The following is a 17,430-nucleotide window of genomic DNA, read 5'->3' on the forward strand; positions in this document are numbered from 1 at the left end:
CATCCCAAGCTCGGAGGCAAAGACTTCCGTCCAGGCCAACTTTAGGAGGAAGTCCCATTCATTTATTTATTCCGTGGTGAGGGTTTGCACAACAGCTATAGTTACCAATCGCTAGGGGGGGGATTTGTTTAAGCCGTGCTCTTCCGGCAGCAGCCAAAGTTGCTAAGAGAACGGGTGTGTGTTTGTTTTTAAAAAAAGGGCGGGCGGCGCTCAGATCCGGCTTCTGACAGAACAGTCCGCCCTGCTGCTGGGGCGCTGTGTGATTGGCTGGGGGCGGAAGAAACGGCGGACGCCAAAGTCACGCGACGCCGTGACGTCACTGGCGGGGGCCGTCCTCCTTTCCCTTACCTCTCTCGTCGCTCCTCCTTCCCTTCATGCAGCTGGGGAAGTTTGTAGCGGACGGAGCCCGTCGAAGGTGCTGTCATGGCCGGGGTGCTCTCCTACGAGAGCTTGGTCCATGCTATGGCTGGGGCTGTGGTGAGTGGCTACGCTTGTGGCGGCGCGGAACAGGGGCAGAGGTGGGCGTGGGGGGGGGGGAGAGAAACGTGGTTGGTTTCATTCTCACAACTTTGTGCGCCGGCCGGAATCGCTTCTTCCTCCGGGTGGCGGGTCTTTATATTTTCATATAAATAAACAAACAGCGCCGGATGAAGATTTCTTCCCGCTTTGTTTTAAACGATCCCGGCGGTGCTGCCGTGCTTCCGTCCTTCCTGCGTACGACATTCGCTTCCACCCAAACGGTCCCAAAGGCGTCGATTGGATACGGAGGACCGCTCATTCGCCATGACGTGCCTGGCCTGGCCCGCGTGTGCGGGAGAATGAAGTGGCGGAGATCAGAGGTGTGGGATGGTCCGCGCTACCTCGGTCTGATGGTGCAGGAGCGTAGAGGATTGCAGTTTGGGATGCCCAGCTATTGGTGCTGGCTCCCTGCAAACACAAAACCAGCCCAGTGCGCAAAGAGAAGAGGCGGAACTCCCCCCACCCCACTGCTGTGCTAGTTTTCTAATTGCATGGCATTTTAAATGAGAAGGACTGTTCCAAACTGTTATCCTACATTTGCTGTCTGAGTGGATGGATGCATGCTACTGTTCCACCTCTGGACTCTGCTGCCTTATTTCTAGCTTCATTCTCCTGCATGTGTGAATCAGGCTGTAATCAGTGACTGCTGCTAAGGGATAAGGAGGATTCTACCCCTGGAACAACCCCCCCCCCCATATTTTGGTGGGGCTTGGGTAAAATTGTCCACACTCCTTGAATAAGGATATCAATACCAGCCAGTTTGCACCAGCGCACTTTGTGGTGAATAATCTGTTAACCTCACTGGGTGACTGTTTATGAGCAAGACGTCTATCTGTTGAAAATCATCTAAAAGTGCAGAACATTTTCATGGGAATGAGCCCATTGAATAGACTTGAGTAGGTATTTTAGTAGATCTGTTTAGGGTTGTGCTGTATCTGCTGTCAAATCTCAGGCATTACTAGTGTCATTCCTTCATAGGAAGGCTCAGACTTACATTTTGGGCTAGTAATTTCAGAGGGTAGTGGGGAAGGTGCTACTAGACTGAAATCTAACTTTTTTGGGTTGGTTTGAGAGTGCAAGATTTCACTTAGAATTTTTTTTTGCCATGTTAATCTGGAGATTAGTAATAAAAAGAGAGGATTCTGTATTTGAAACATCCACATCTGAATGCAGCTATGTGAGCAGAAGCTCGCCTTCAAGGATCTTTTTTTTTAAGCAAGTAAATAGCTAAACTAACATAACCCATACTAACATAACTTCACACTGACTAAATGCAAGGGCAGGATGCTGCAGCTGTGTATTCCTGCATTGAGGAAGTGGTTGCATTAGATGGCCCTGAGGTACCTTCCAACTCTTGTCACTCTATGACATGACTGTATGAGACAAAAGTACAACTTGCTTTCTGACATCTGAACATTTTAATTGTCTTCATAGCCATGAGGGCTACAAATCCATTCCTGTTTGTGTGTGTAAACTGATTCACGGGATACTTGCAGGGATAGACCCATGCTAGATCCTTTGCGGAAAATTAGATTATGCAGTTCATGGGTTTGTGCATGATTTTGTCCATATTAATGCCATGGCGTTCCAGGTTTTTCTTTGAGCACTAGTAAACACAATAGTGCAGGGGTATTGAACTCAATTGTTACGAGGGCCGGATGTGACACAAATGTCACTTGGTCGGGCCATGCCAGCCCAGATTGAGACTGGACGAGATAACTGCCTCAGCTGACTCACGGGCCGCATAAGAGCTCTCGGGGCCGGATCTGGCCCTTGGGCCTTATGTTTGACATCTCTGCAATAGTGTATCTTGTCCTGTATGTGAACCTTAAAAGTAAATTATGTGTCGATTCACACAGCGTACTACTGAGAGAATTAAGCAGTTGGGGTCAAGTTGAGCTTTGTGGGCTACCCTTGCTTTTTCCTTTGCTCCTCACCTGTGACAATAGGTGCTGTCTTTTGCATGAAGCCTAAGAGAGAGATTAGAGGGGAGGCGGGAAATAAAGTTTCTGTTATGGTACATGCATGACCCATTCCATATTAATGTTCATTGTGAAAACGATGGGGTACTTAATGGGTCATACACCAGCATGATGAAGTGGTTAGAGTGTGAGGGTCTGCATGTCTTGTCTACTGATCCCAGCTCTCCCCCTCCCTTTGAACTCGTAAAAGCAGTTCACACCGTTTGGCATTTCCTGGGTTCAGGCGCCATATCTGTCAGGCCCTAACTGGAATGCCTCCCCCTCCCCTGCTGCGCTTTGTATTCACTCCCTCTTGCCAAATTCGGCCTTGGAGGCCAGATAGCCCTAACAAGCCCTCTGGGGCCGATTGATGTCTGTATTGTACCCATCTATCTTGTAGCTTCCCATAACATAGGTGTGAACTTTGATGCCCGATAGGGGATATAATTCTGTAGCTTAGGAGTCTTGCTCACTTGCAACTTTAACTCGTGTTTGACCTGTACTATCTGAAGCCTTCAATAAACTCCTTGTTTCTGCATCAACGTCTGAGCAAGTGATTTTATGAAGTTTGCACAGTTTAGTTGGGAACTCTCACATTAAGTTGCAAGTCTTTGCCTCTTCGTACTGCTCCTGTACCGTCTTTGGACAGCTATGCCAGACGAAGGGGATAATACTGAACCGAAGGAAGACCCACAGGACAACGTGGTACCTAAACAGCCCGACCCCAACCCCTCGGATGGCAAGACGCCTGGGAAGGTACCTAGCGGACCTGGGAAGGTACCAAGGGACTCGGGGTCGGGGTTGGGTATGAGACCCAAAACTACCACCTTTAATTGCTGGCTGGATTCCCCCCGAGGATGGTCGCTCTCCCGAAACGAAGTGCGGACACGGCGGACGGCGGTCCCCAGTATGGGGTTCGAGGAGGACCCCGCTTGGAAAGAGGCCCTGTTACTCCACCAGATGGGTGAGGAACGGCAACGCTGGCAGGAGGAGCGCCAGGGGTTGCTCGATCGGATGGACACTATGCAAGCTGTGATGCTTGAGATGGCCCACGCCATGGATGAACTGAAGGTACAAACCCCTGCCGGGGATCCGCCGGATAGAGCGTCAGCCGCGCCACCCATCCGTCCCGCTCCACCGGCCCGCCGGGATCTGAAAATCACGTATGATGGGTCGGGGGACCAACTGACCTTTTTTATGGTACAAGTGGACATTTTTATGCGCGAGCAAGCCCGAACCTTTACCTCAGAGGAGTCCCAAGTGCAGTATGTGGCGTCTCTCCTCCAGGGTGAAGCAGCCGCCTGGATGGTACTGCAGTATGAGCTCCGTTCCCCGGTGTTACGAAGCCTCGATGACTTCATGATCGCCCTCAGAAACCGTTTTGAGGACCCGAATTTGGGGGAGCGGGCAAAAGCTTCCTTGTTGCAACTGCGTCAAGGGACTAAATCGGTTGCGCAGTATGCAAGCGAATTTCAGTCGCTTTCTAGTAGAATTTTGGACTGGAGTGAAGCTACCCGAGTACAGTGTTTCCGGGAGGGGCTGAACCCGGAGTTGCAACACTGGGCCTTCATGCAAGGTAACCCGCCCGATGTAGAAGGATGGGTCTGTCATGCTGCCGACATCGAGAACCGAAAGCAGCTGCTGACCCTTTCCAGGCAACGTACCGGGCGAGACGCTAAACCCCGTGGAGACAGACCCGGCGGCCTGAAGGACTCTCGCCCCCTCGGGGGAGGAGGTCCTTCCATGGCCGAACGCCGCAAACGCTTTGAGAGTGGGGTCTGCCTCGTTTGCGGGGGAAAAGGACACTTTGCTTCTCAATGCCCTTCCCGTTCAGGACGCCCGGGACCATCTCGCCCGACAACGGCCGACACGGAGAAGGCCCCGGCCGAGGGGCAGCCCCGCCGCCGAAGCGGCGCAACCAGCCGACGGAGCGCACCCCCCGCTCTACACACGCGCGCCCAAGCCGAACCGCCAGGCTCGACCGGTCCATCGGGACCACGGATTACAAACGAAACCTTTGACTCTTCGGAGTCACGGATTACAAATACCACATCTACTTCCTCCAGCGAAGAGGAGGACTGGGAGTTGCCGGCAAAAAACGCCGCCGGTCTGCTGTAAAGGGGGCTCCTCAGCAGACCGCTCCGAAAGTTGTGCAAGGAGCTCCATTGATGGTAAGCGCTTAGGAGGACAATGTTTACATTAGGGTCCACCTTTCACTACCCAAAGGGGTCCAGTACTAGAATTTCCAGCCCTAGTTGACTCGGGCTGTGCTTGCACCCTGATAAGCGAAGAAACGGCGAAAAAATTGCGAGTCAGATGTAAGCGTCTCCCAGACCCCCTCCACTTCTCTCAGATGGATGGCAGTGACTTTAAGAAGGGACCCGTAACTCACCGCACAGCCGCGGTGGTCATGGCCGTGGGGGAACATTGGGAACGGCTTTACTTTACCATTGCTCCCATAGTCGCCCCGGTAGTATTGGGGATGAATTGGCTGCAGGGTCACAATCCCTCCATAGACTGGGTGAAGCGGACGCTCACCTTCCCTAGTGACCCTTGCGAATTACACGATAAAGACCAGGTGCTTTGCACTCCAGCAGCCGCCTTGGTGGGGGCCCCCGTGCCTGAGACTCCCCTGCCCCAGCTGCCCAGCGAGTACTCCCAATTCGCTGATGTGTTTGATGTGCGGGAATGCGACGAACTGCCCCCCCACCGAGAGACTGACTGTGCTATGGGTGATCACTGACCTATTTTCCAAACAGGTTCACTTTGTTCCTTGTGCGGGACTACCGTCAGCCCAAAAGTTAGCTAAACTGTTTGTTAATCACGTGATGAAACATCATTCGATCCCCAGGAAGGTCCTCTCCGACAGAGGGGCCCAGTTCGTTGCCAAATTCTGGAGAGCCTTCTTGAAGGTCATGGGGGTGGGAGAGCAAGGGCTTTCTTCTGCCTACCACCCTCAGACCGATGGTCAAACGGAGCGTGTCAATGCCGTGGTCGAATGCTATCTCCGATGTTATGTAAATTACCACCAGAACGACTGGGTGGACGTGTTGCCTTTCACTGAATATGCCTATAATAATGCCCCCCATTCCTCCACAGGCTTTAGTCCTTTTCATGTGGTGTATGGGAAAGAATTTGGACCCTTTGGCTCAGCCACAATCAGGAAGTCCAGGATTGGGTGCAAGTGGTGCGGTCCACTTGGCCCTGGTTACAGAAAAACCTGGAAAGGGCCAAGCGTAAATATAAGGACCAAGCGGATAGGCATCGTTCCCCGGGATGGGAGCTTAAGGTGGGGGGGCAGGTTTACCTCTCCACAAAGAATCTACGTTCACTTCGACCCTGTAAAAAGCTGAGTGACCGATACGTGGGTCCTTTCCCCATATCCCGAGTGATCAATGACGTCACGGTGGAGTTAGAACTCCCCAAATCCCTTCGGGGTGTGCATCCCGTGTTTCACATCAGTCTGCTCAAACCCTACGTGGCTGCCCCTCAATTCCATCCTCCCCCCAAGTCCGAGGTTCCTACAGTTGTGGGGGGGGAAATGCATTTGGAAGTGTCCAAGGTTTTGGACTCTAAGGTAAAGAAGGGTAAAGTGTTCTATTTGGTTCGTTGGAAACATCTGGGTCCCGCTCATGATGAATGGGTGGCAACTCCCCACATGGCCGCCCCCCGCCTGGTTCAAGAATTTCACTCTGCTTACCCAGATAAGCCTCGCCCGCCCGAACTCGGGGGAGGGGGGCCTTAAGGGGGGCAGAATGTGAGGGTCTGCATGTCTTGTCTACTGATCCCAGCTCTCCCCCTCCCTTTGAACTTGTAAAAGCAGTTCACACCGTTTGGCATTTCCTGGGTTCAGGCGCCATATCTGTCAGGCCCTAACTGGAATGCCTCCCCTCTACAGATGTCTCCCCTGCTGCGCTTTGTATTCACTCCCTCTTGCCAAATTCGGCCTTGGAGGCCAGATAGCCCTAACAAGCCCTCTGGGGCCGATTGATGTCTGTATTGTACCCATCTATCTTGTAGCTTCCCATAACATAGGTGTGAACTTTGATGCCCGATAGGGGATATAATTCTGTAGCTTAGGAGTCTTGCTCACTTGCAACTTTAACTCGTGTTTGACCTGTACTATCTGAAGCCTTCAATAAACTCCTTGTTTCTGCATCAACGTCTGAGCAAGTGATTTTATGAAGTTTGCACAGTTTAGTTGGGAACTCTCACATAGAGTCTGACTAAGCTGCAGAAAACACAGGTTCAAATCCCCACTCTGCCATGGAAACTTTCTGGGAAAACTTGGGCCAGTCACTCTCAATCAGCCTAAACTACCTCACAGGGTGGCCCTTGGGGGATAAAATGGAGGAGAGGAGGACGGTGTTGTAAATTTTTTATAAAGTCCCCATTCTTAAGGAAAGCAGGCTATAAATATCTAAATAAACATATTGTTCTGCGGGTTGAAGGCCAACCATATTTGAGCAGTCTCACGTGTGAACTGCTTAATGGGTCTAACTATAAAGGATCACGCGAGAGAGGCGCTGAATCCTTTTTATGCCTTACTGTCCTGTACTTGGTTTTCTCCATTTGCAATTCACTTAAAAGTATGCCAGGATCAGTGAGCCATAGCTGGAGTTTTGTACTGAGGTGAGCTGAGCCATGGGAACAGGAGAGGGTTCAGCACCCCCTTCATGAACACTGCTTTTACTGTTAAAGTAAGGCCTGCACCTCACTTTATATGTGGCTGGCTGGGCTCTTAAGAAGCACATGTTCACTACATGTTTCTGGTTAGCCTAGGAAAATAAGTGCTGTAGAAATATCTTCCTTTACTGCAAAAATGTTACAACTTTACGAGAACAGATCTACATTCTACCTTAAATCACAGCTTACTTTTAATATCATCCTTGCAAAGAGGTCATCCTGCCTGGGAAGCAGATCAGTATTACTCTTATTTCATATATGGGGAGTCAGGCGTCTACCAAGTGTGCTCTCTAGTTGTGAGCAAAGGGAGGGACAAGCAGAGGCTTGCTTCTGAAATTGCTTTGTGTTTCTGAAGCACTCTGAAATGTGAAAAATATTGCTGTTTCTGAGTGCCTCTAAAGCCTAGCACGAGACTAGGGATGTGCATCCTCCTGAGACCTTACGATAGTCTTCAGCCCTTTGAAAGCAGAGAGATTCCTGCTGCTTTGAGTGCCTTCTTACACAGTTCCGCATGCGCCCTTCCCTGTGTTGGGGAAGGGACGCATTCCAAGGCAACCACAAATTTTGTCAGGCCTACTAATTGTTAACTGCTGTAGAAAGTTAAGGCTTAGGCTGTGGTTTGTGAAGCACTACCCAGAGATTTTTGTCTGGGATTTGAAGGAGGGTTCATGTTTGATGCTCTTTCCTCTGAATCAAACCTAGTTGTGAAGTCTCCGTTTATTTCAATGTATTGTTCTAACTAGTTCTGTGGGGTTTTTTCTTCTGGTGGCCATGCTTCAAAATTATACTACATAAAAAATCGAGATAATGACCAGTTAAAAGTTTTTTTTAAATGTCAAGATAATTGCAAGTACCTATGTAAGAGCATTGTTCAAAACTGCGATTAACCGATACCCAAGTTTTGAACATAATTGAGATTATTCATCCTTATTTCATACAGAGCTTCTGAACATCTAAAAAAGTAATCGCTGTGGAAGCCTTCCTGCAATAATGAGTGTCATGGCAGTTTTAGACTACTGAACTAATCACCCAGGGTAGTGGCTAGAGAAATCCAATATTGATCTACAGGTGAAATCATCATGCTAGATAGAACTCTAGCATGAGTTCTATCCATCCTATTCATAACTTACACAAGCTTTTGTTCAGGCTTGTATGGGTAGGACAGGAGTGGAAGTCAACCAGAATACTTGTTTTGGTCCATTGAGACCAAGCTTGCAAAATCACATCTTAAAATCTTCTGAGCCTTTGGCAATACTTACCCCTCCAATCAATTTCAAGGTCTTCCCTAGCTGTATGAATGAAAAGCCGTGGTAATCAGTGGAGAATTTAGGGTGCTTTATGCATTTTTAAGGTTAATACACCATTGTGATATGATCTGTCTCTGTCTGGTTGATGCTAAAGTAAATGTTAGAATCATAGAGTTGGAAGGGACCACCAGGTCATCTAGTCCAACCCCCTGCACAATGCAGGAAATTCACAACTACCTCCCCCTCCACACCCCCAGTGACCCCCTACTCCATGCCCAGAAGATGGCCAAGATGCCCTCCGTCTCATCATCTGCTTAAGGTCATAGAATCAGCATTGCATTGTTAATTACATATTAGCCTAGTTTTGCAGACAATTTTGCCCTGGGTTTCTTTCTAACATGGAAATGTCCTGATTTATAAATAGTAGCAATTTGGGAGGACCGTCAAATGTGTATGAGGGGCAGTAGTTTAAGAAAACGTGTTTCCACAGGTATTGTCCCCATATCATCATTGAGAATACTCTTATTACCTAGGACATTTTTTGCACTAAAAAGTTAAGATGTTGCACAGAAGTGATATAGTATCCCAGTCAAAGAGTTTATAGTCAGGGATAGGAAAAAGATGAAAGGAGTGAATCAGTGATGTGTCGTTTTTCATATATAGTGTTACATTCAATTATAGTTATCTATATAGTTAATGGTAAATCCTTATTTTGTATAAGCAGCAGCTGCAGTTTTCTTTCTAAAGGGAGTGATCTGTGAAAAGCACGTTACAACAGGGCTGCTGTACATGCTGCTTTCTTTTGCCCAATACTTGGTGTTGCTGAAGAAAGGTGTTTGCTTAGAATGGCATTGTCAATGAAGTTAATTATCTGGGTTTACTTCCTTCCTTAGGGTAGCATGTCAGCGATGACCGTGTTTTTTCCTCTGGATACAGCTAGGTTAAGACTTCAAGGTAAGCATATACATTTATTTAAGACCTTTGTGGCCCACCTTTCTCCTAGAAAGGACCTTCCAGTGAACTTTAACATTCTCCAGAATAAAACAAATAATAGAAATCCACATATAATAGAAATAAAAACAACCTCAGATTACTGGAAAACCTTTTTTTTTCCCCCACTGGAAGTTCTGTCTAAATAATCTGGTTTTGCACTGCCACATCAGAATGCTAATGTGGAGGTTTGCCTGATCTGCACAGGAAGAATGTTTCACCACACAGGGAATCTAATCTAAGAAGGTCGGACCAGAACCAACGCGTTGAAATTAAATCAAAAGAGTTTCCGTCTAGGCATTAGGAAGAATTTTCTAACAGTTAGAGCAGTTCCTCAGTGGAACGGGCTTCCTCGGGAGGTGGTAAGCTCTCCTTCCCTGGAGGTTTTTAAGCAGAGGCTAGATGGCCATCTATCATCTATCAGCAGTGCTGATTCTATGACCTTAGGCAGTTCATGAGAGGGAGGGTATCTTGGCCATCTTCTGGGCATGGAGTAGGGGTCACTGGGGGTGTGGCGGGGAGTTAGTTGTGAATTCCTGCATTGTGCAGAGGGTTGGACTAGATGACCCTGGTGGTCCCTTCCAACTCTATGATTCTAATCTGCTTGCATGACTGAGTGTAGATGTGCTCCCTGGTCTCCCCAGTCCTAACCTGACACCTTATCCACTACACTGTACTGTCTTCTAAGATAGGGAGGAAACCAGTCACTTGTCAAAAACCGCATTCCTAAGGAGAGTCTAAGCCAATTGAAGTGAATGGGCTTAGACAGGAGTAACTCTCCTTAGGAACGCACTGAATAAGTTTCATTGCCGAGTTCAGATTTGAACCCAGAGTTCCCCAGATCACGTTCCTGTGTCAGGAAGTTTTAACTCATGAAGATTTTTCTTCAAGTGAGGACACTGTCATTCTTTCAACAAGGGACCATCAAGATGGAGGTAACGTCTCTCAAGTGTATCATTGGCAACAACATGTTACCTCCTCAGTGCTAACTGACAAGCTTCAGAAGAGGGACTGTTACAGGATTGTTCAGGGTCGGAAAATTCCTGGGCGCTTAGGAATTTGAAATTTTTCTAGCCTTTGACATCTGTATGTTATTTCTACAACAGCAGATATGTTTAGAACCATCAAGCAGAGAAAAACATAAGACTTCTATGATTTTGAGTGGACCAGAGACTGACAAGTCCCTGTCTATATGAATAGTGTGGTGTGTATAGTGGTTAAGAGTGGTGGACTCTAATCTGGTGAACCGGCTTGGTTTCCTCACTCCTCCACATGAAGCCTGCTGGGTGACACTGGGCTAGTCATTGTTCTCTCAGAACTCTTTCAGTCACAACTCTCAGAACCTACCTCACAAGGTACCTGTTGTGGGGTGGGGGGGAAGGTGATTGTAAGCCTCTTTTAGGCTCCTTACAATAGAGAAAACTGGGGTATAAAACCCAACTCTTCTTCTTCTAACTAAGCACATAATACAGATATGTGAGACTTGCATCTGAGAGAGATGCTGCTCCTAGATGAAGTGTCATTTTAAAAAAAAAATACAGACATAGGTTTCAGTCTATACATATACCATGTGTGTCTGAAAGAGAAGTGTAGTAGTGTTGCATATGAAATGGCCTTGAGAAATACAAAGGCGTTCTGAAGTTCTGCCAGATTCACTCCACTCAGTTAAGTTAGAAGCCAATTTAAAAGGCTCTTCTGCTGCTGGAAGAGCCTCTTAAAGTTGGAATAAGGGGCCTTTAGGATGGAGAAAGTCTTTACGCTTTGCTGAATGGAGCTGCAGGACAAAGCCCAGTATATTTTCCATACTGTCCAAAATACAACCTTCTGTCTGCATTTCCTGATTGCTGATCAACTTGCACATCTCCCCATTTAAAAGAAAGTGAAGGCTCTTCCTTCATAAGATTGGAGATGGGATATACAAGGTGTTGTCCTTTCCTGTTGGACCGGTTTCTCTTGTCATGTTCGAATTTGCTCTTACGACAAAAGAGGAATGAGAGAGAAAATTGTTCAGTTTCATCAAGGGTTAAACATTTGTCTTCTCTTCCAGTTGATGAAAAACGCAAATCCAAGACGACACATGCTGTTCTGTTGGAGATAATAAAAGAAGAAGGCCTGTAAGTGGAGATATTTTTTTGTGAGCAGAGTCTGAATTTTCACTGTGTTCTTCATTAATCTGAAGCGTGCCTGTCTGATGCAGTAGAGTCTTCATTTGCCTGGTATTTGCGTTGGGATCCAAGCTTCATACTAAAAAGTCATTTTTTTTCTAATCCAAGCCCCTGCTCCTCTTTCATAAAAAAAGAAATCTGTACTCCATAGTAGAAAAGTTAATACAGTGCTGACTTCCTCGTTCCTTTCTTTTGCTGCAAAAAGGAATACCTAGGAAGGCAGAGGCATACAGAGAGGGCTGACACCAACAGCTTCAGGTTTCCCGCCACAAGGAGATCCTTTTTTAGACCTTCAAATTGACCCATAAGCACTTTGCTATGCTAAGGAATAGTTTCCAGTGGGAAATCACCAGTGCAGTCAACCATCCCCACTTTAGATACACTATTTTCATACTGTGCTTTTTCCCATATACATTGGATGCCTTTAAAAAATCTTGGGTCCTGGGCAGCTCTGATCTGTGCACATTTGCTTGGAAGTAAATACCACTGAGTTAAATGAGGGTCAGGGCTGATTTCAGCATGTTGCTGGGAAAGCAAAAGAACTCAGTGGTGGGACTTTGGATGGGTGCTTGTGCCTGGTTAGCATGCCAGTACATGTAGTGGCTGTGTACAGGTAACAATCCAGTTTAAATAGGATGTTGCACAAGTGCAGCGTCCTGGGGTGAGTTATTTTGCTTTGTCAGCATCGCATTTAAATTGGTCCTTAATCCCAAATAAGCACACACAGGGTGGCTGCTTTAGTGATATGAGCTGTTTGAGGTTCACAGTTGTACCTTTGAAAACCAAACGTTAGTCAATTTGCTTTTCATGGACTTAACTAAATCCCTTTTGCAGGTTAGGGTTGTTTTTGTGATTGTTGGACTCTGGATCAAGCTGCAGCTGCATTTGCTATATTTCTTGCTAATGGCAACTGTGTGACCTTTACTTTTGCTTTTCTCTTTTTCTTCCTTAGCTTGGCTCCATATCGAGGGTGGTTCCCTGTCATCTCCAGCCTTTGTTGTTCCAACTTTGTCTATTTCTATACATTTAACAGTCTAAAAGCGGTGTGGGTCAAAGGTCACCATTCCACCACAGGAAAAGATTTGACTCTTGGGGTGGTTGCAGGTAATGGATTCCTACCGATTGTGATGCCTTGGCGTACAAACATACTAAAGCCAAGGGGATTTATCCTATTACTGTAGATGCTTCTTAAAAGTTACTTTTAAATCTTTTCCCACTGCAAGATATTGGATCACATGAAGGAGCCACAAGCTACCCTGATTCTTCTAACTCTTCATCTTTGCTCTTTGGAAGTTTTGTTATATTCTATAGCTTTCATTATTAGAACGTTTAATTGATATTCAGCTCTCCTCCTCTTAATCTAATTAGTTTAAATATTGAATATGTGTCTTGTTGATATTCTCTCTCTCTCTCTCTCTCTCTCTCTCTCTCTCTCTCTCTCTCTCTCTGTCTGTCTGTCTGTCTGTCTGGTTTGGATCTTTTTTTTGTGACTTATAGCAACCCCACAGGGTTTTCATGATAAGAGACGTTCAAAGGTGATTTACCATTGCCTGCCTCTGCGTCACATCTCTGGTATTCCTTTGGAGGTTGCCCATCCAAATACTAAACAAGGCCCACCCTGCTTAGCTTCTGAAATCTGAGGGCTCACAGTAGGGGAACTTTCCCACCTTCTTTCAGATGCCTGTGAGGGCTGAAAAGGGGTTAGGGTTCCCATATGTCCAACAAGCCACACAACATGGTGAACAGAATGTAGTAGGCAGAATATCTCTCCCCCTCTTACACCAGCAGAAAGACTTCTCCTGGTGCAAGGATCCCACGCTTGCACAATGGGAGCATAGAACTTCCCACTTTGTGTCACAGATTCATGTTCTGTGTTAGTGATTCTGAAAACCTCTGATTTCTTGATGCCTGTGGAGCATCTGGCATGAGTACAAGGACGAAGGTCTAAGAATGCAACAGTAGATGTAAGCTTATGAGTGATGTAGAACATCTGATGGTGTCTTTTTAGTTTTCCTGAAGCAAAAAACTTGCATTTCAAATGTCTAGAAAACAGAACAGTTCCTAAACTGTAACACTTGTTAGCTTTCTTCGTACGTAATTCTCCTACCTTGATATTTTCTGCAAAGACACAAATGCCGTTGTGTTGCATTCTATGAGCTCTATTACCTATACCAATTTATTGCTCTGTGTTGCTGTTATCTGTCTCTTTGAGTAATATATAGGTTATGTCTCAACATGACACACAGCCTCAATATTTGTTTTGCTTAATAATTTAATGCTTTCCGATTGTCATCTGTAATTGCACAGTCTAGGATATAGAATAAAGTGGAAAGCTTTCATAAAACCCAGAGCAAATATTAGTGAACGCAAAGGCGTCTCTGTTAAGAGCAGCAAACTGGCTTTTCTTGTTTGACTCAGCAGCGTGTGTTCATCATCTGGGGCCCTGCCAGCTATGGGGAAGAACCTTCTTCTTTCTTCTCTTGTATCTCTGTTTTCCAGATCTTCATTGTTTCTCTTGTTGTTTTTGTTTTCAGAATGAACTTTTCTGTATATTACCATAGTTATATTTGTGCATTGGAACTTAAAAGAAATATTAATTCTTGTTTATTTAAAATTTTGTTTAGCTCCTCTTTCTTCTCCTTTCTCTGTATCTTGCCTTAGGTGTAGTGAATGTATTGTTGACTACTCCACTCTGGGTAGTGAACACCCGCCTGAAACTCCAGGGGGCAAAATTCAGAAATGAAGACATTGTACCAACCAATTACAAAGGCATTGCAGGTAAGAATTTGCTGCTGCCATTTCTCTTTGTTTCATGTTGGCAATGGTTGAAGGCTCTTGCATGTAGCATCTCCAGTTTGGTAATCTGTAGATTTTTATCTTCAATGGATAGTCTATTGTTGGTGTTGGATAGTATCTATATATCGAATTACAAATCTGGCCACATTTACAGATACTTACATCTGCGGATTGGGGCTATGTAGCATGAGGGGGATTTTTCAACAAACTTTGGGGACCCCCCAGGTTTGCAGAAAATCCTAGCAGTTTTTAAAAATGGAGGGTGTTTTTAAATCTCCCCCAAATACGGGAAACATTGAGGAGAGGAGGCACCCACTTGCCCTGAGGCAGGCCACCCCTACCTCTTCTTTGGAAGGTGATGGACTGTTAAGCTTCCTGACAAGATTGCAAAGAAGGTGTGGGAAATGTACTGTGGACAATGATAGGCTGCCAGAGAGAGTGACAGGGAAAACATGTAACTAAATAGCACCCTCTGCAAGCCAACTCCTTAAAGATCCTTATTGCCCCTCTCCACCTTCCTTATCAGATGCTTTTCATCAGATAATAAGGGATGAAGGAATCCTGGCTCTATGGAATGGCACTTTCCCCTCATTGCTGTTGGTGTTCAATCCTGCTATACAATTCATGTTCTATGAAGGGCTTAAGCGGAAAATTTTGAAGACACAAATGCAGGTAAGATGCAATAGCCTGCAAGCAAGGTGAAATTTAGCTCCATATGTTGCATGAAAGGTATCCCCAGATCTTTTCCAGCAATCATGTGTCTGTCTGTACCATTACAGCTTTCCTCACTAGATGTATTTGTCATTGGAGCAATAGCCAAAGCAATCGCCACTACACTCACTTACCCCTTGCAGACGGTGCAGTCAATTTTGCGGGTGAGTACTTGTTTACAGACACATCATTGACATTTATTGCTCCTTTGTATAATTGCCTCTGGCCAGCATTTTACAATGCAGGCCAAAAAGAATTCATCCCATCTGGTGCTTCTTAATTCGTTACTGTGGTGCCAGAACCGCCTTTAAGCCCCTCTGGAGAAGCTTTTAGGAAGCAATTAATTAAATTATGAATCATTAAAATTAAGCAACTTGTCTTCCAGAGAAATGTATCCCAGTGCATTAAATGTGGGTTTACATTTCTGATAATTAATAGAACATTCATAGTTTTTTTTTCAGGTAAAAGTAATATAAGACTCTAAAACAGTTGTATTAACCACATTAGCATATGGTTTCCATGGTTGATGCTACTGCTTTGTAGGCAAATTTGCCTGTTTTCCAGGCCTTACAATGGCATTTATTGTACGGGTGGGGTTTGCCCCTGCATAGATTGAGACATTACTTGTTATCTTCTGGGTGGGAGGGGGGCAAGATTTGGCAGCCTCAGGTTGTTTTCCTTTGGGGATTTCTTTTTTCAGCAACCAACACAACACTGGTAATTTATGGAATTTTATGCAGAATTTGAGTTCCCTTGGTCAGGGTTTTTGCCTTTTTAAAGAATTTTTTTTCTTGGGAATGTGGGGGACACGGCCATGAACATATCAACACTGAAATGTTGGCTACAGGGCTAGTTCAGATATGAGGTTTCATTCTGTTTAATTCAGTACAATAATCCGTAGTGTGTGCAGATAAACTAAGTACAGAATTGTAAAATTGTCCGTGCTGTTCCGCTTTGCGCTCTTGTGCTTGATGTTGCAAAATTCCATAGGTTCATATAATGTCATTTCCCATTCCATTCAGAGGGATGAAAGGGGGGGAGCTATTGCACAGGAAATGCTAATTGAACCTTTCTTCTTTTTTAGTTTGGACATCACCGACTGAACCCAGAAAACAAGAGACTAGGCAGTCTTAAAAATATTCTCTACCTTCTTCAGCAGAGAATAAAGTGAGTTTTGCACTTTTAAAATTGTGGCAACAAGTATCCTCCACTTACTGTTCATTTCAATATCCGTGGTAAAACCCCTGCAAATCAGGCATGCCATTATTTAGTGTTTTTTTAATTACTAATTAAAAATGTAATCTTAAATTGTTGCATCTTTCATTCAATATTAATATTTTTATCTGTGGAGGCTTTTTAGTTCTGTACACTTAAAACACTGAGTAAACACAGCTCATTCATTCTCAACTATTTATTTATCTGCTTGTTCCTTCAGTCTCATTTCAGTCACAGCCTTACCTGTCAAAAAGGCCCACAAGGGGAAACAGTGAATGTAACAATGAAGCAATAAAAGGCTTACACAGTCCAGTGTCACAGACGATGATCCAGATGCAGGCATATCAGTTCATCTTACTCAAAGCAGCACTATGAGTAATTGGGAAGGAACACTAAGGGGAGTTACTAATATTCCCCAACTCCTTCCAAATAGGAAACAGAAAAGCCTAATTCTGCCTACATTGTGTATCTGTGGAACCTGGATGCCCCTTCCTCGTAAAGTATGACAGGAACAGCAAGATTTCCAGTGGAGAAGCAGCTGGGGGTGAAGGGTACATAACCCTCTCCCTTGCTCCTCCTTTCCTTGTTTCATGATTATCCGTGCCCATAGCTTGATCAGCTGTGGACATCTTTTGTCTCTGAATTCTGGGTGGCTCATTAGGGTGGAGGAAGCAAACATATTCTTGAAGTTATGTTGGGCAAAGGAGGAGAAGTTGTCTAACTTGTATTGCATAAGAAGAAAACCTTTCCAGTTGTGTGAAACTTTGTTTTGTTTTGTTGTGAACAGGCGCTTCGGATTAGTAGGACTCTATAAAGGGCTTGAAGCAAAGCTGCTGCAAACAGTCCTCACTGCTGCACTGATGTTCCTTGTCTATGAAAAAATTGCTTCTGCTACATTCACAGTCATGCGGTTGAAGCGTCCACTGAAGCACTGAAGTATTGGCCTCCCCATCTCACTCAGTTTAGGAAAAGAAAACAGATTCTCGGGGAGCTCAAAAGCAGTATCTGAGGAATGACTGGGTTATTCCCCAAAATCTACAGTACCTTTTTCTACAGTGTTCTTGTTCTCATTGAGTTCTTCAGAATATGTCTGAAGAAGAAGCTTGAAGAGAAATCTGGAAGCATCGGCTTCTAGTTGCT

At 45.4% G+C, this 17,430-nt stretch overlaps 1 protein-coding gene across 1 annotated transcript; it reads left to right on the plus strand.

Moving 5' to 3' along the window:
• Nucleotides 1-362: 362 nt before the first annotated feature.
• SLC25A17 (solute carrier family 25 member 17) lies at nucleotides 363-17,225 on the plus strand. The gene is made up of 9 exons (XM_056846943.1): nucleotides 363-477; nucleotides 9,307-9,367; nucleotides 11,451-11,517; nucleotides 12,521-12,672; nucleotides 14,230-14,346; nucleotides 14,891-15,036; nucleotides 15,144-15,239; nucleotides 16,160-16,242; nucleotides 17,078-17,225. Exons 1-9 carry the CDS (start codon nucleotides 424-426, stop codon nucleotides 17,223-17,225), a joined length of 924 nt encoding a protein of 307 aa, XP_056702921.1. The 5' UTR covers nucleotides 363-423.
• Nucleotides 17,226-17,430: the final 205 nt, after the last annotated feature.

This window comes from Euleptes europaea, chromosome 3 (assembly GCF_029931775.1).
Source record: "Euleptes europaea isolate rEulEur1 chromosome 3, rEulEur1.hap1, whole genome shotgun sequence".
Lineage (NCBI taxonomy): Eukaryota > Metazoa > Chordata > Lepidosauria > Squamata > Sphaerodactylidae > Euleptes > Euleptes europaea.

Coding starts and splice junctions, on each gene's coding strand:
- SLC25A17 (XM_056846943.1), top strand. CDS start 424: ATGGCCGGGGTGCTCTCCTACGAGAGCTTGGTCCATGCTATGGCTGGG. Junction 11,518..12,520: donor ATAATAAAAGAAGAAGGCCT/GTAAGTGGAGAT, acceptor TTTCTTCCTTAG/CTTGGCTCCATATCGAGGGT. Junction 16,243..17,077: donor CTTCTTCAGCAGAGAATAAA/GTGAGTTTTGCA, acceptor TGTTGTGAACAG/GCGCTTCGGATTAGTAGGAC.